Genomic DNA, 19,032 nt, shown 5'->3' with positions numbered 1-19,032 from the left:
AGTTGCGTCCCCGATAAGGCTGTGAGAAAGACCCGAGCACGTGACTGAGAGGTGCTTCGGAGCAAGCAACACGCAGGGAGTAGGGAATAATTATTATTATATTCAGCCCGAGGGCACAATAGCCACTGGCCACAAAAGGCATGGATTTTTTTAGGGGGCATTACGGCCACACAAAGGGGATGCCACCGGGAAAGTCGAGGCATTATTAAGTGCTTGTCAAATTGTGAATGAGAGACTGATGAAGTGTCTACAGCCTAAACAAAAAACAAAGCAGAGCTCATACCTTTCATGCGACTTTTTTTCAAAATCATCATTAGTCGCATCATGCAGCCATAGAATGTATTAAAAATCCAAACATATAGCCCAAGATTGTATCACAACTAAAGTTAAAATGTAGATGTTCCAAAGGTCTGCATCAGTGGCTTGTAGGCTGTGTGTGGAAGCCAGAAGATGCTAAATGTGTTTGTTAATTAACTATCAATTACCGTGAGACCGGCAGTTATTTGCTTGACAATCACCGGCTGACGAATTTCGTGACCGCCACAGCCCTAGTGAAGACTCAATGTATTCCACTTGGAACTTGGATTAATCACTGGGGACTGGTCAGGACTGTGATCCCACAGTGCTCAGCAGGGATACATTCCCCTCTACAGGGAAGATTGTTACCCAGGAGCTACCGGAGACAATCTGTCCTTTATTCATTTCTAGGCAGGAGATGGTTAGAACTGACAAACTATATCTATAGAGTACAGGGAAACGTTTAACTGTAAAGACAAGTGAAATGTTATCCCGAAGACAACCGTTCATTCACATTGACTCTAGTTCAGGTGTTTATCTTCATTTAGCAACTCGCATCAAAAAATGAACAAATGAGCGATTTGATCTGCAGTGATCACAACATTCTCAACTTCTCCCTTAGTTATATCGTCTCTCACCTAATTCCATTCTGACTGTATCTACACACGTGTGCATGCCGCGCACACAAGCTCCTGATTACTGAAACTTTAACTAAAGATATAAGTAAAAAGCATGTAGGCAAGCTATATTCCCTGCCAAAATCACTACATATTTATCACAAATTCAGAATGCACTGATTGATTGAAGGTAATTATTTAGCATTACATGCAATGCAACCGCAAGCACCAGCAATTCCAGTGTAACTATACATACATACATACATACATACATACATACATACATACATACATACATACATACATACATACATACATACATACATACATACATACATACAGTGGGGAAAAAAAGTATTTAGTCAGCCACCAATTGTGCAAGTTCTCCCACTTAAAAAGATGAGAGAGGCCTGTAATTTTCATCATAGGTACACGTCAACTATGACAGACAAATTGAGAAAAAAAAATCCAGAAAATCCCATTGTAGGATTTTTAATGAATTTATTTGCAAATTATGGTGGAAAATAAGTTTTTGGTCACCTACAAACAAGCAAGATTTCTGGCTCTCACAGACCTGTAACTTCTTCTTTAAGAGGCTCCTCTGTCCTCCACTCGTTACCTGTATTAATGGCACCTGTTTGAACTTGTTATCAGTATAAAAGACACCTGTCCACAACCTCAAACAGTCACACTCCAAACTTCACAATGGCCAAGACCAAATAGCTGTCAAACAACACCAAAAACAAAATTGTAGACCTGCACCAGGCTGGGAAGACTGAATCTGCAATAGGTAAGCAGCTTGGTTTGAAGAAATCAACTGTGGGAGCAATTATTAGGAAATGGAAGACATACAAGACCACTGATAATCTCCCTCGATCTGGGGCTCCACGCAAGATCTCACCCCGTGGGGTCAAAATGATCACAAGAACGGTGAGCAAAAATCCCAGAACCACACGGGGGGACCTAGTGAATGACCTGCAGAGAGCTGGGACCAAAGTAACAAAGCCAACCATCAGTAACACACTACGCCGCCAGGGACTCAAATCCTGCAGTGCCAGACGTGTCCCCCTGCTTAAGCCAGTACATGTCCAGGCCCGTCTGAAGTGCATTTGGATGATCCAGAAGAGGATTGGGAGAATGTCATATGGTCAGATGAAACCAAAATATAACTTTTTGGTAAAAACTCAACTCGTCATGTTTGGAGGACAAAGAATGCTGAGTTGCATCCAAAGAACACCATACCTACTGTGAAGCATGGGGTTGGAAACATCATGCTTTGGGGCTGTTTTTCTGCAAAGGGACCAGGACGACTGATCCGTGTAAAGGAAAGAATGAATGGGGCCATGTATCGTGAGATTTTGAGTGAAAACCTCCTTCCATCAGCAAGGGCATTGAAGATGAAACGTGGCTGGGTCTTTCAGCATGACAATGATCCCAAACACACCGCCCGGGCAACGAAGGAGTGGCTTCGTAAGAAGCATTTCAAGGTCCTGGAGTGGCCTAGCCAGTCTCCAGATCTCAACCCCATAGAAAATCTTTGGAGGGAGTTGAAAGTCTGTGTTGCCCAGCGACAGCCCCAAAACATCACTGCTCTAGAGGAGATCTGCATGGAGGAATGGGCCAAAATACCAGCAACAGTGTGTGAAAACCTTGTGAAGACTTACAGAAAACGTTTGACCTGTGTCATTGCCAACAAAGGGTATATAACAAAGTATTGAGAAACTTTTGTTATTGACCAAATACTTATTTTCCACCATCATATGCCAATAAATTCATAAAAAATCCTACAATGGGATTTTCTGGATTTTTTTTCCTCATTTTGTCTGTCATAGTTGACGTGTACCTATGATGAAAATTACAGGCCTCTCTCATCTTTTTAAGTGGGAGAACTTGCACAATTGGTGGCTGACTAAATACTTTTTTTCCCCACTGTACATACATACATACATACATACATACATACATACATACATACATACATACATACATACAGTTGAAGTCGGAAGTTTACATACACTTAGGTTGGAGTCATTAAAACTCGTTTTTCAACCACTCCACAAATTTCTTGTTAACAAACTATAGTTTTGGCAAGTCGGTTAGGACATATACTTTGCATGACACAAGTAATTTTTCCAACAATTGTTTACAGACAGATTATTTCACTTATAATTCACTGTATCACAATTCCAGTGGGGCAGAAGTTTACATACACTAAGTTGACTGTGCCTTTAAACCGCTTGGAAAATTCCAGAAAATGTCATGGCTTTAGAAGCTTCTGATAGGCTAACATCATTTGAGTCAATTGGAGGTGTACCTGTGGATGTATTTCAAGGCCTACCTTCAAACTGCCTCTTTGCTTGACATCATGGGAAAATGAAAATAAATCAGCCAAGACCTCAGGAAAAACATTGTAGACCTCCACAAGTCTGGTTCATCCTTGGGAGCAATTTCCAAACGCCTGAAGGTACCACGTTCATCTGTACAAACAATAGTACGCAAGTACAAACACCATGGGACCACGCAGCCGTCATACCACTCAGGAAGGAAACGCGTTCTGTCTCCTAGAGATGAACGTACTTTGGTCCGAAAAGTGCAAATCAATCCCAGAACAACAGCAAAGGACCTTGTGAAGATGCTGGAGGAAACCGATACAAAAGTATCTAAATCCACAGTAAAACAAGTCCTATATCGACATAACCTGAAAGGACGCTCAGCAAGGAAGAAGCCACTGCTCCAAAACCGCCATTAAAAAAGCCAGACTACGGTTATGCAACTGCACATGGGGACAAAGATTGCAATTTTTGGAGAAATGTCCTCTGGTCTGATGAAACAAAAATAAAACTGTTTGGCCATAATGACCATCCTTATGTTTGGAGGAAAAAGGGGGAAGCTTGCAAGCCGAAGAACACCATCCCAACTGTGAAGCACGGAGGTGGCAGCATCATGCTGTGACGGTGCTTTGCTGCAGGAGGGACTGGTGCACTTCACAAAATAGATGGCATCATGAGGAAGGATAATTATGTGGATATATAGAAGCAACATCTCAAGACATCAGTCAGGAAGTTAAAGCTTGGTCGCAAATGGGTCTTCCAAATGGACAATGACCCCAAGTTGTGGCAAAATGGCTTAAGGACAACAAAGTCAAGGTATTGGAGTGGCCATAACAAGACCTGACCTCAATCCTATAGAATATTTGTGGGCAGAACTGAAAAAGCGTGTGCGGGCAAGGAGGCCTAAAAAACCTGACTCAGTTACACCAGCTCTGTCAGGAGGAATGGGCCAAAATTCACCCAACTTATTGTGGGAAGCTTGTGGAAGGCTACCCCATGTTTGACCCAAGTTAAACAATTTAAAGGCTACCAAATACTAATTGAGTGTATGTAAACTTCTGACCCACTGGGAATGTGATGAAAGAAATAAAAGCTATTATTCTGACATTTCACATTCTTAAAATAAAGTGGTGATCCTAACTGACCTAAGACGGAATTTTTACTAGGATTAAATGTCAGGAATTGTGAAACTGAGTTTAAATGTATTTGGCTAAGGTGTATGTAAACTTCCGACTTCAACTGTACATACATACAGTACCAGTCAAAAGTTTGGACACCTACTCATTCAAGGAGTTTTCGTTATTTTTTTCTCTTCCTATTTTCTACATTGTAGAATAATAGTGGGATCATGTAGTAACCAAAAAAGTGTTAAACAAATAAAAATATATTTGAGATTCTTCAAATAGCTACCCTTTGCCTTGATGACAGCTTTGCACACTCTTGGCATTCTCTTAACCAGGTTCACCTGGAATGCTTTTCCAACAGGAGTTCCCACATATGCTGAGCACTTGTTGGCTGCTCTTCCTTCACTTTGCTGTCCAACTCATCCCAAACCATCTCAATTGGGTTGAGGTCGGGGGATTGTGGAGGCCAGGTCATCTAATGCAGCGCTCCATCACTCTCCTTGGAAAAATAGCCCTTACACAGCCTCAAGGTGTGTTACATCATTGTCCTGTTGAAAAATAAATGATAGTCCCACTAAGCCCAAACCAGATGGAATGGCGTATCGTTGCAGAATGCTGTGGTAGCCATGCTGGTTAAGTGTCACCAGCAAAGCACCATAACACCACCTCCTCCATGCTTTACGGTTGGAACTACACATGCAGAGTTCATCCGTTCACCTACAGTGTCTCACAATGACACAGCGGTTGGAACCAAAAATCTCAAATTTGGACTCCAGACCAAAGGACACATTTCCACCGGTCTAATGTCCATTGTTCGTGTTACTTGGCCCAAGCAGGTCACTTATTATTATTATTATTGGTGTCCTTTAGTAGTGGTTTCTTTGCAGCAATTTGACCATGAAGGCCTGATTTACACAGTCCCCTCTGAACAGTTGACGTTGTTGTGTCTGTGACTTGAACTCTGTGAAGCATTTATTTGGGCTGCAATTTCTGAGGCTGGTAACTCTAATGAACTTAACCTCTGCAGTAGAGGTAACTCTGGGTCTTCCATTCCTGTGGCGGTCCTCATGAGAGCCAGTTTCATCATAGCGCTTGATGGTTTTTGCGACTGCACTTGAAGCATCTTTCAAAGTTGTTGATGTTCCGTATTGACTGACCTTCATGTCTTAAAGTAATGATGGACTGTTGTTTTTCTTTGCTTATTTGAGCTGTTCATTCCATAATATGGACTTGGTCTTTTACTAAATAGGGCTATCTTCTGTATACTCCCCCTACCTTGTCACAACACAACTGATTGGCTCAAACGCATTAAGAAGGAAAGAAATTCCACAAATTAACTTTTTTAAGAATGCACACCTGTTAAATGAAATGCATTCCAGGTGACTACCTCATGAAGCTGGTTGAGAGAATGCCAAGAATGTGCAATGCTGTCAATGGTGGCTATTTTGAAGAATCTCAAATATATTTGGATTTGTTTAACACTTTCTTTGGTTACTACATGATTCCATATGTATTATTTCATAGTTTTGATGTCTTCACTATTATTCTACAATGTAAAAATATAGAAAAACCCTTGAATGAGTAGGTGTGTCCAAACCTTTGACTGGTGGTGTGTATATACACACGCACACACAGTACCAGTCAAAAGTTGCTTTTGAAGTACAAAGGAGCAGCTCAAACTGTTTTGAAAATGAAAGACCCTTGATTTGCCCGCAACTCTAGATCTGCTACAGTCCAGTAATGGAAAAATTACATTTACATTTGAGTCATTTAGCAGACGCTCGTATCCAGAGCGACTTACAGTTAGTAAATTACAGCTGAATGGGGCTTAAAACACCCAACCTGCATCAGCCAACTGGTTACTCTAATGAAACAAGGCCACTAACTGAAATTCTCTTACTCTTTTTCAGGGATGGACAGGCCCTTTTTAACTATCTGGCGGAGAAACACAGCGTAAGTTTGGCCCGCTTTGCTGACGTTTCACTTCTAAACTGCATTTCCCATGACCCTTGTGTGAACCCGCTGTTTGGGGGGTGGGGCCCAAGCAGGGAGACTTGTAATGAATGGAAAAGGGCGGTCTCCCTCCGCATCGCAGCGGCTAGCAACCACTGCCTGTCAAAGCCACACTGCATCTGTGAGACTGGCCTCGGTTCAAAAACTGACATCAGCACGCTGTGAGCTGTTAGGAGTTAGCAGGAGTGTACCGTTCAGGGTTCCGTTAAGAGATATTCTACCCCCCCCTCATGATAATTTACCCTGACCCCACCCCCCACATGGCCATTTATCATTGCTACAGGGTGTGTGTGTGTACTGAACATAAATATAAACACAACATGCAACAATTTCAAAGATTTTACTGAGTTACAGTTCATATAAGGAAATAAGTCAATTGAAATAAATTCATTAGGCCCTAATCTATGTATTTCATTGACTGGGAATACAGATATGCATCTGGTCACAGATACCTTAAAAAAAGTAGTATCTGGTGTGACCCCCGTTTTGCCTCATGCAGCGCGACACATCCCCTTCACATAGTTGATCATGCTGTTGATTGTGGAATGTTTTCCCACGCCTATTCAATGGCTGTGCGAAGCTCTGGATAAGAGCGTCTGCTAAATGACTAAAATGTAATGTAAATGTAAGTTGCTGGATATTGGTGTGAACTGGAACACGCTGTTGTACACGTCGATCCAGAGCATCCCAAACATGTTCAATGGGTGACATGTCTGGTGAGTATGCAGGCCATGGAAGAACTGGGACATTTTCAGCTTCCAGGAATTGTGTAAAGATCCTTGCGGCATGGGGCCATGCATTATAATGCTGACACATGGGGTGATGGCGGCGGATGAATGGCCCGGCAATGGGCCTCAGGATCTCATCACGGTATCTCTGTGCATTCAAATTGCCATCGATAAAATGTAATTATGTTCGTTGTCCGTAGCTTATGCTTGCCCATACCCTAACCCCACCGCCACCATGGGGCACTCTGTTGACATCAGCAAACCGCTCGCCCACACGACGCCCTACACGTGGTCTGTGATTGTGAGGCCGGTTGGACGTACTGCCAAATTCTCTAAAACGATGTTTGAGGCAGCTTATGGTAGAGAAATTAACATAAAATTATCTGGCAACAGCTCTGATGGACGTTGCTGCAGTCAGCATGCCAATTGCAAGCTCCATTGTGTTGTGACTAAACTGCACATTTTAGTGGCCTTTTATCATCCCCAGCACAAGGTGCACCTGTTTAATCAGCTTCTTGATATGCCACACTTGTCGGGTGGATGGATTATCTTGGCAAAGGAGAAATGCTCACTAACAGGGATGTAAACAAATGTGTGCACATTTGAGAGTAATAAGCTTTTTGTGTGTATGGAAAATGTCTGGGATGAAAAAATGTTCAGCTCATGAAACATGGGACCAACGCTTTACATGTTTGTTTTTGTTCAGTTTATTGTTACTCTCTATTTCGTCTCTTTCACTTCTCATTTTATATATAGTTATTATTTTGACCTGCACTATTGGGTTTTCACTGTACCCTGCAATTACATCTGTGTCCCTGTATATGTGACTAATAAACTCAATCTAACGCTTGTAACGGCGTGCTTGTCGCACATGGCTAGTCGAACGCCGGACTCTTCATTGAGACAATGCCGAAACATCAATCCATGGGCAAGTCGGTGCCACATTTTAATTTGTGCCGAGTTCTTGCGAATAAAGCAGGCTATAGTGTGGAATAGACTTATCGTTAATGGAGTCTTTGGTGTGCTTATCAATGCATGAGCACCTTTTCCCCATTCCTATCGCTCCTTCTATCTGTGGAACATTTTGTTGCGTTGTGACCATAGACAATTTGACTTAAACTCATGGGTACACTAGCAATGGCTGCCAGTCTTGACTTCAATGGGAACTGCCTTCTATGGATTATGTCTATGGTTGGTTGTGGTTGTCAGTTTGCCTTTTGCAAATTTCAAAATACAACCAAAGCAAATGCTGTCATTACTAAATGTGTAAATTGATAGGTATTTTAACAATTCTTCTTACACACAAAGCATGTATTAATAAAATATTTAATCAGTTGTCTGTCTCGTCCCCATCATTTTGAGGAAATCTTTGCGAGAGGGAGTGTATCTGACTTCATTGGTCCTCAATTAGTGGCTCAGACACTAGATTCAAGATAAATGGAGTTGTCCCCGAGTTAGCCTGCCCTGGAGCAGGTTAGTTCTGAAGGATTTGTAGCCATAGCAATATACCTGGCTAAAAGGTGAGCCACTTTAATGTTACCGGTTAAACGAAGTTGACTCACTAACTCCTCAGACCTTATTCGTATTATAGGTCTCAGGTCGGTTGTTGAAGGCGTTTCCCAAATAGCCACAGGTGACAACGTACATGACAAAGTAAATAGGCCTACATGTGGTGATGTTGTAGCATTCCGTATGGGATGTTGACCAAGAGCTCCTTGTACACAGAATTCCACACTTAAATTGCTCAAGGGCACGACGGTAGGCGACGGTATCTAGGATGATACCAGCAACCCTCTGGTTGACCGCGCACTCCGCACCATATTTTCCCATCTGAGCAGGGATTCGAACTGGAAACACTCCCGCTTCTGTAAGTTATTTAACTGATCTTGGCAGCAGCTAATGGGGATCCATAATAAAAACAGATACAAACTGCTAGGCTACCTGCCAACCCCATTGATCAGTGATGGTAATCAAACAGAATGGGCTCTGAAATCAAACATGATTCTAGAATTGCCCTCCTTACTCCAGCCACTCTGTTCCCTGTGGTGTGGTCTGGCATTGACTGGATATAACACCATGGCTCTAGGACCATAATCTTACATGAGGCTTACGAGAAAGCTGACAATATGGTCATCAAATAAATAACTGCTTGTGTCAGGTGTCTATGCTCTGAATAGTTATCGGACAAAACCATTGATCAGCATTTGTTTCTCTTACAGTTCCGTCAGGAGTACCTGGACACTCTGTACAGATATGCCAAGTTCCAGTACGAGTGTGGAAACTACTCTGGGGCTGCCGAGTACCTCTACTTCTTCCGTGTCCTGGTAAGTGTAGTACCCCTCGTTTCAGTATACACTTATGAAATATCAAACTGGCAACCTTGGATACACAGCAAGTTAATAGACCTAGGTATATTGTTTTACTATTTAGATTATTACAGATTTGTACCCTTGCAACTTCATCAGTATGTTTTGGGATGACAACTGGACCACTCACAAATGGGCATTTTATTGGGAAGTGCTTTATATTAGCAAGCTCTTTAAGGGCAAACGGTTTGACGATGATTGAGGCTTCATTAAGAAGTATTAGTTTCTCAGGAACTACTCCCATTTTGTGCATTAATCACTGTCGTTATGTGATTTTTTTCCAGCAGTGGACAGTGCCAAACGCCATAAATTATGCATCCACTTAACATTGTATTTTTTGAATTAGACACTGTTTCCATTGATGTATACTCTTTTGGCTCAACGAGTTTTCTAATGAAAAATTGAATTTCCTACTTCACTGCTCGGTTGTTTGGCCAGGGTTCTTTCATTTTTCAAAGGGCTAGCACAAGAGGAAGAGGGAGAAAACACCCTATCAGTAATTGCATGTGAAAAGCTGCCGTCATTCTCTCCATTCAATTCCCCACACGTCTTCAGTATTAGGATGAGCTGATGTTCAAGGACGTGGGTAGGATATTCTTATTTTATTTACTTTGCCAAGTGTTCAGCAGCAGACTTCATTATCGGTCTTTAGTCCTCTCGCTGGGCGGGCTGCAGTGGACGGCTTATTGATTTGAAGCCAGATAGCTCCTTGTCAGGCTTCAGAGTACTTAAGAGTTACGTAACATGTTCTGGTTGGCTTCGAGAAGTCATATATGCACTCAAATAAAGAATCGACTGTCACTGAGAGCAGGTTTACTAAACAAAGAACTAGCCATCCACTTAGGATATACATTTGCAAAGTCCACTCATTTACGCCTATCTTGTTTGAATTAGGGATATACATTTTGTTAAATTTTGTTGCAGACTAACCAACCCCGGTTAAATCAAATCAAATGTTATTTATCACATGCGCCGAATACAACAGGTGTAGACCTTACAGTGAAATGCTTACTTACAAGCCCTTAACCTCTTCAACACTAGGCACCTGGCTAAAGTGTCTGCCTCAAAAATGCATGCCCAAATTGAATAGAGTATATCTCCAAAACGACAAGGGCTATAAACATAATCTTGGTAGCAAAAGAAAAGTAACACATGAGATGTATCTTGAAGTGAAATAATTAATGTGTGTATTACTGTGTCAAGAGTACATGAAGCTAGAACACAGCATAAATTGGGAGGTTTTGATTCCGCCTGAAAGTAACTTCAGGTTTTATAGGGAATGCTTTATTGGACTTATGCAGCTGCAGCCCATAAACACTATGGGACCATAGCCCAATATCTGATGAGTACTTATGTGAAGTTTGATGCCAATAAAGTAAAGTAAACCAAAGTTGTAGGGGTTTTAGTTGAAGTATGTTTAGTGACATTTGGGTAGATTTGGGCACCATCAGTGTCATTTGACTTTAATCAGGTACCAGACAGCAAAAGTCATTTAATTTCACTAACATATGTGTACATTCCATCAAAATACAACTGTTTTGATGTTTCCAATGTTCTCCCAGACCTCTATACGTGTTGACTAAAGTGACAATTCAGTGACAATAAATAATATAGCATTCTATTGTCAGTAAACTTGCATGTGGGCCTCTATTTAGCCAATAAAAGTGTTATCATACAATAGACACAGACTCGATTGTGATCCTTGCAGGACTAGCTAAACTAAGCTACTTAAGCTAGCTAGCTAAGCTAGCGCTAACTTACGTTGAGCTTCAGTTACTCAAATAGATATTTTAGAATGTATGTTTTGTACTCATACAATAAATTAGTAATAGTAGTATTAGAAGTAATAAATAACAATGGGATTACATACTCTTCTGATTCTTGAGTAGGGCCCTGGACACGATAACCTTCGTTCTCGTCGTTGGGGTCTGGTTCGTCCGGTCTAAGCAGGTCCTCATCGTCCGATTCAGAGTCAATTTATTTCAATCAATCAATGGGGATACATGGAGTCCAACTTTCATCTGTTACAATTGCTAACGCCTCTGTAACTGTATTTCTTACTAGAGCCTGCCATATTTTTATAAACTTTGTGTTTTCCCTCCGAAATTCAAGTGCTGTTGTGCGCTCTGCGTAACCGTGCGTAATGCAGCAAGTCAACTAATGTGATACAATGAGGTGCGCACATGGATATTTTAACAACCGGTTGGTCGATTTTTACATGTGACCCCTCTATCGAAAGTTCTGGATCAGTAGAATTAGATTAGCACAATTGCAAGCTACTGGGATTGCATTATATATCCAGAAGATGGCGACAAAACAGTGCCTGTTGTGATTGAAACAAACTACTGACTTCATCTTCAAACACATTCTTGGCTATGTAAAACGATGTATACTCATTGAAATTGACTCGGAATGAGAGAGACACTAGAGTATCTTTTCAAGTGGTTTTATTCGATCAGACACTACTTTTGGTAACAAAAACAACAAAGGTAAGAGCAGGTAGCTTAGTGGGTAAGAGCGTTGTGCCAGTAACCAAAAGGTTGCTGGTTCTAATCCCCGAGCCGACTAGGTGAAAAATCTGTCGATGTGCCCTTAAGCAAGGCACTTAACCCTAATTGCTCATGTAAGTCGCTCTGGATAAGAGCGTCTGCTAAATGACTAAAATGTAAAATGTAATGTGAATGTAAGACGCAGATTGTTGTTGTGATAAAAAAATTGAAGTTTTATTGATGTTCTTTGATTAATAGTTTAGTGAGTGTTGGTCATAGAGGAACATGGCTATCACTGTTGGAATCTGTGAGGTAGCAGCTTTTGAATGGTATCGTTTGTGTAGATAACTTATTGTTCTCAACCTATCGGTCTACATATATACGGGCATGCACGGTTTCAAAATACAGTACTGGTTTTGCTATATGCTTATATTTGCTTGGAGTTCACACATGTTTAAAAACCGTACTACGTCATTGTTTGAGATTGCGGGAGGAGTACTCCGGATATGGGGAACCTTGGGATGAAGAGGTTAACCAACGATGCAGTTGGTTAACCCGTTAAATTAGTTCCAAACAGTAAAATGATGTGACCAACAGAAAATACTATGCTGTTTTTTAAGTGGCCCTCAACTCTGTTTTCACACTAAGTGCATTTAGAGTTGTTGCACAATGACTGAATTTCACTTCAAGCAGCAACCAGCTGTTTGAGGAGCTGCGAGGTGATAATCCGCTCTAGCTAAACTCTGTATGCGGTACCAATTTAATTCCACTAAATAATGCAAATTAACCTATAGACCGATAAGCATGACCGGTCAAATGTATTTTTGGTTAACCGTTAACTTCCCTAGTTTTGAATGTCCTGCAACTAATTCCATTGAGTGTCTCAACCTGTACGGCTACACACAGATTTGTATTGTTTTGGCTAACATATGAGAGACAGAGGTGCATGGAGGAGGGATTAAATAATTTTCACCAGCAGTAAAATACTTTGGAAATCAGATAATACCAAAGAGGTATGGGGGGGGGGTAATTACAGTTCACTGAAAGTACTGGCAGTATCCTCGTTACACATGCGTACTTCTTATTTCCTCTATAAACAAAGGGATCATTGCTCAGGCTCTGGTGTTTATGGCTTCTCTCCCGCTGCCCTCAGAAATTAGTGAAAGATGAACTACACAGAGAATGGCCAAGGTGCAGTAGGACTGTGTGCACTGCTGTCTAGAGAGTGGGAAACCTCTTAGGCCTAGGGGGGTGGTAAACTGACTGAGAGGGGAGGCCAGAGGAGTGTTTTGTGTCACAATAGAGTGGTGTAACACTAGATAAGTCCTGGGAATGGACAGCCTGTGACCCCAGTGGAAGGTGCCACCAGATCTTCAGTGCTGCCTTTTTGTTAGTCACTCTCCAGGACCAGTGGCTTGTAAGGGCTACTCTGGGTCTGAACGCTCGGCTGACCTTTTGTGCTATCATTGGCTTTAACAAGTTAAGTCACCTAATGTTCTTCAGAAAGCCTATGCGTCAAACCTGATTTCCAAACACAAATAATCTGTTGGCCAATGAGGTTAATTTCTACTGTAGTACCAGTGTTGGTGCTTTTGGTCTAAGGTGTGTGTTTATATTTCTATGGTCACGCTGACTGTGCACCACCACTACTATTACCTTGTGTGCCCCCTTTCAGAAGCCTATTATGTTTCTTTTTTGGGGAAGTTGTTCGCAAATGTGATGAACAAACACACCTATGTTTTTGGTGGTAGATTTCACCATTGTTACTCCAAAGCCAGTGTTTACCATTTCATCTCTACTATCAGTGTCCTGTAATTCCTCCAACCAAACAAGCACAACCAGTGTTTTCCAAGTCTTATTCAATTGTTTTAGTTTTTCTGTTTGCGTCTGTCCTCCTTTGAGCTCTGCGGTATAGCAAAGACTCGTGCCAACGCCAGTCTCAAAAGAATGGAAATAATAACATCAACATTTTACATTAGAATGACAAACATTTCGACCAACTTAGGTTTCCCATTTTAATTGACATTTGATACTCTTCCACTGTCGTGAAGATGTCTGTGAAGAGTCATGCACATTGGTGATGCTTGTGTCCTCTCCTGAAAAACCGGCTTGGCAGATACTCTGAGCAACGAGCCCTACTCTCTGTAAACAGCCTCTTAACCCAAAGCAGTTGGGCTCTTCATTTGATTGATTCTATGTGATGCACTCCCATTTAAGTATGCTAGCGAGAGCCATTGAAGACCAGATGATGGCGACTCTTGATTGAACATGAGCAAACCCCCTGGTTTTTAGCTCAGTCTAAATAAACCCAAATTGCTCAGTTATGTTGCTTTATCTCAGCAATGGGAGTCTTTATACTTAATACCTGCCCCCCTATTTTTTCCCCCTATTGTTGTGGACCTCCCATCTCCTCAGACTGCCACCGTAAGGTAGAGAGGTGAGGCTCCATAAGTCATCGAACGTGGGAAAGTCAGTCAATTAAACAGAGGAAGCCAGGCTTGCAAAATCTAGGCCTCGGGTCATGTTACAGTGGCCTAGCGTGAAAAGAGCAACTTATTCATATCATCAGTTAATGCAGGTATTGGATGTTGCGAATAAAGATTGAGTGTCCCGACGGCTCTCCAGCACAGTAAATTTATTGTTGCTGGTCAGTCAGTGAAAATGTGCCCCGTTTCACCAACCAATGGAAACTCTAGGTAACTGCTGGAAAAACCCAGGTATTGAAACTATTGTTGCGTGGCCACTAGTGAATGCCAGGCAGTGTGTAGAAAGCTGCCATAATGACATGACGGTCCACCAAACGTATCAGGCAGGGACTTCCAAGGCAGAAAAAACAACAAACAAAACTCCTTTTTAGAGATGAAACAACAACCTTTATATTGGCAGCGTGGCTGGCTTTTCTCATAAGTTATAATGCTGATCTTTCTTATGAGGTCTCATTTTCAAAGTAATTTAAAGCAGTCCTAAGTTTTATGATCAAAGAACCCCACTGCCCCTCTTCGTGTGTTTTACTCTAGAAGACTACCTTGTCACTGGCCGCTGACTTTCCCCACTTGTTTTATTCTACCAGAATTTATTTCCACCTGTCATGCTCTCTTTATGTAGCAGTTCATTTAAAAGTTACTGTGTAGTCTAAAGTCTTCATGTAGCCTAGCAGGTAACCTAGCGGTTAGAGCGATGGGCCAGTAACTGGAAGGTCGCTGGTTCGAATACGTGAGCCGACAAGGTAAAAATCTATGTGCCTTTGAGCAAGGCACTTAACCATAATTTGCTCCAGGGGCGCCGTACTGCTATGGCTGACCCTGTAAAATCAAGTGCTATGATGAAACTGTCTCTCATGAGGACCACCACAGGAAAGTAAGACCCAGAGTTACTGCTGCTGCAGAGGTTGGGTTCATTAGAGTTAACTGCACCTCGGGTTGCAGCAAAATAAGTGCTTCAGAGTTCAAGTAACAGACACATATCCACATCAACTGTTCAGAGGAGACTGCGTGAATCAGGCCTTCAATGTCGAATTGCTGCAAAGAAACCACTACTAAAGGACATCAATAAGAAGAAGAGACTTGCTTGGGCCAATCAACATGAGCAATGGACATTAGACTGGTGGAAATCTGTCCTTTGGTCTGGAGTCCAAATTTGAGGTTTTTGGTTCCAACCGCCATGTCTTTGTGAGACGCAGAGTAGGTGAACGGATGATCTCCGCATGTGGTTCCCTCCGTGAAGCATGGCGGAGGAGGTGTGGGGGTGCTTTGCTTGCGACACTGTCAGTGATTTTATTTAGAATTCAAGGCACACTTAACCAGCATGGCTACCACAGCATTCTGCAGCGATACGCCATCCCATCTGGTTTGCGCTTATAGGGACTATAATTTGTTTTTCAACAGGACAATGACCAAAAACACACCTCCAGGCTGTGTAAGGGCTATTTGACCAAGGAGAGTAGTGGATCAGATGACCTGGCATCCACAATCACCCGACCTCAACCCAATTGAGATGGTTTGGGATGAGTCGGACCTCAGAGTGAAGGAAAAGCAGCCAACAAGTGCTCAGCATATGTGGGAACTCCTTCAAGACTGTTGGAAAATCATTCCTCATGAAGCTGGTTGAGAGAATGCCAAGAGTGTGCAAAGCTGTCATCAAGGCAAAGGGTGGCTACTTTGAAGAAATATTAAATGTATTTTGATTTGTTTAACACTTTTTTTTGGTTACCACATGATTCTATACGTGTTATTTCATAGTTTTGATGTCTTCACTATTATCCTACAATGTAGAAAATAGGAAAAATAAAGAAAAACCCTTGAATGAGTAGGCGTCAACGTTTCACTGGTACTGTATGTATGTATGTATCCTTTATCGTGATAATCTGCTTTTCTCAATTACTAAGAGATCCCAGCTGTGGCCGTACAGCAGACACCCGCCCTCACTTCCTGGTTGACTCTTGTCACTGACTGCGTTTGGTGTTTTCATGAGCTACTGTGGACCATAGGTTCCCATGAGCCATAGGGTGGAGCTCAAGCTTTGATTAAGAACAGCATCTCGTGACCTTTTGAGGATGGCTGTCCCCTCGACTGTTTCTTGTTAGCAGCAGTTCATATATCAATGCATTTAGCTTGTGATAATGGAGGAGTTGTGCTAAGACTTTATAGCTAACATGATTCAAAAGGATGTGTTCCTTTTGTGTTAATGGTAGGGGATTATCACAATTATATTTTAACATGCTTGAAACGCTTTAGAAGTTATTGAAACTTTCCTCTCAAAGACATGCAGTTTGTACAGCAAACCGAAATTAAGTGTCCTACTGGCAATGTACCAGACATCGGAAAAGCGTTTTACCTGGTTAGGACTGTTTTTGAAAAGCTTGATAGCCAATCAGGGACATTTCCTAAGGGCATTAACAGATTTGTCTTTGATGCCCTTTTCAATCATGCATCCAAAATGTCATTTATCTAGACTAGACTGATTACCCTGGCTCGGAGTAAATTATGAACACCTCCAGATGGTGTTGAGAAACCAAGGCTGTTGCTGGTCACAGTGCATCTAGGTTTCTGTGGCCAGAGCAGGACCTCCATTGTTGGTGAACTCCAAGTGACAGACATGTTGATTACTCTGCCTCTACTGCAGGCTTCTCCTTGTAGCCTTGTTGATCAAAGCTCTGACGTTGCACAAAACCACCACCAGAAGTAGTAGCAGCATACACACTTCATTAAAGTCCTTTCAGAGAGGGGCATAAGACCAGACTGTTTTCAGCAAGAGGGGATTGACAGGAGGTCAATGCAGAATCAGAGGAACAGCGATGGGGTTTTCCCTCGAAGATGCTAGGTGTGCCCTGCCCTCCCTCCCTCCCTCCATCTACTCTAATTTGCTGGTATAGCTTCAGTGTTCTTTCCAATTGCAACTATTTTACTGCTAAGTTAAATATCCAATTGAGGACAAAAGTTATTTCAAAGGAATGATATCTCGACCCAGAGATGTGAACTCAAGGTATCTTCAACCATAATTTCCTTTTAGATAGAATGACCCATGTAATTGTGATATAATAATATGCCATTTAGCAGACGCTTTTATCCAAAGCGACTTACAGTCATGTGCATACATTTTTACGTATGACCTTTGACCTGCTGACCGTGCCTAAGAAACGTCACAACCACGGGGACTAAGGTGGTAGCTTGAGCTAGGCAGCGCTAAATTAAATGATACCTTCTATTCTTAACTCTATAGAGGAGGACCAAAGCTGAAATGCCCTAGGCCTATTTTTAGTAATGTGTGTGTTATCTTCCCACGGCTGTGTGCCACCCTGCAAATTTTAAGAGTTGCAGCATTAAGTAAATAACAGTAACCAAATGTTTTCGCACTAGCACATTGTACGGAGAAGCTCACATATACTTCAAATGTGCTCCTAGTTACGGTGGTAATCTGAAAGGATCGCAGAACATCTGCAATGCAGAGTATCAAAAGTGCAGCAAATTAGGTTTTATAAAAAGCTAAACATCCTTTCATGATCCATTTCTCTTTCTGTCCAGCCCCATTCCCTCAAGATGACATAATTTAATCAGTTTATCCAGTATAAATAAGAAAAGTAACTCCACCGAACAGTTTTTCCTGCCAAAGCCAAGTGGCGGTGGCAACGGCCACTCCTTCACTGACTGTCCCGAGTATGCGTGTGTGCCAGCACACTGTTTGTACACTGAGGCATTTATCAGGATTAGATCTGCCAGTGCCTGGTCATTTTGCAGGTGGATTGAGTTCTGCTGCTTTGTGATGTGATGCTGTGTTTCAGGTTCTAACATGTATGACATGTCTTTTCCCAGGTCCCGGCCACAGACCGGAACGCCCTGAACTCCCTGTGGGGGAAGCTGGCCTCTGAGATCCTGATGCAGAACTGGGAGGCTGCGATGGAAGACCTCACCCGCCTGAGGGACACTATCGATAACAACGTAAATGCCCCACTTCTCAGAATTTGACACTGCACTTGGATTCCCTTACATAGATTAGACTCCCATATTGACCACTTCATGTTTCAGCAAAGCACTGTTGTGGCTTGATGCCCCCCCTCCTCAGTCCTGACTCCAGAGGAACTGCAAATTGAGCAGTTATGTGGATCTAGTTTCATTTTTAATTGGATGGATAGTTGGGAAGGGAGCAGGGGTGCGGGCTTTGGCTTGGAAGGAAAACGTTTTGAAGGGAACCGAGAGGGGGAGAGATCTCTTAAGTTCTTAAAGTACTCTCTGAACTTTTTAATTGTCATACAGCATACTGTATTGTCACCTCAATCAGAACTAGTAAATAATGACAACTCTCTCTCTCTCCTGTCCAGTCGGTGAGCTCCCCTCTCCAGTCTCTTCAGCAGAGGACCTGGCTGATCCACTGGTCCCTTTTCGTCTTCTTTAACCACCCCAAAGGCAGAGACAACATCATTGAGCTCTTCCTGTATCAGCCCCAGTAAGTACTTTCAGCTCTGACACACTGGGTTTCTTTATATTAAAACACTGTCTGCTTATTTAGACCTGATGACTAACCCTCCTTAACATATTGACCTGTAGATGCTGCCACCTCTACAGTCAGAGGTAT

At 42.1% G+C, this 19,032-nt stretch overlaps 1 protein-coding gene across 1 annotated transcript in view; it reads left to right on the top strand.

The window, feature by feature from the left end:
- Positions 1 to 19,032, top strand: part of LOC121558602 (eukaryotic translation initiation factor 3 subunit E) — a 46,902-nt gene that overhangs the window by 9,441 nt on the left and 18,429 nt on the right. The window contains exons 4-7 of the mRNA XM_045213798.1: positions 6,279 to 6,321; positions 9,329 to 9,433; positions 18,273 to 18,398; positions 18,779 to 18,903. Of these exons, the coding sequence (XP_045069733.1) occupies positions 6,279 to 6,321; positions 9,329 to 9,433; positions 18,273 to 18,398; positions 18,779 to 18,903 (399 nt within the window). The remainder of the gene's footprint in view (positions 1 to 6,278; positions 6,322 to 9,328; positions 9,434 to 18,272; positions 18,399 to 18,778; positions 18,904 to 19,032) is intronic.

The sequence above is a fragment of the Coregonus clupeaformis genome, unplaced genomic scaffold (assembly GCF_020615455.1).
Source record: "Coregonus clupeaformis isolate EN_2021a unplaced genomic scaffold, ASM2061545v1 scaf0155, whole genome shotgun sequence".
Classification (NCBI taxonomy): Eukaryota; Metazoa; Chordata; class Actinopteri; order Salmoniformes; family Salmonidae; genus Coregonus; species Coregonus clupeaformis.
This window is presented reverse-complemented; position numbering and strand designations above follow the sequence as displayed.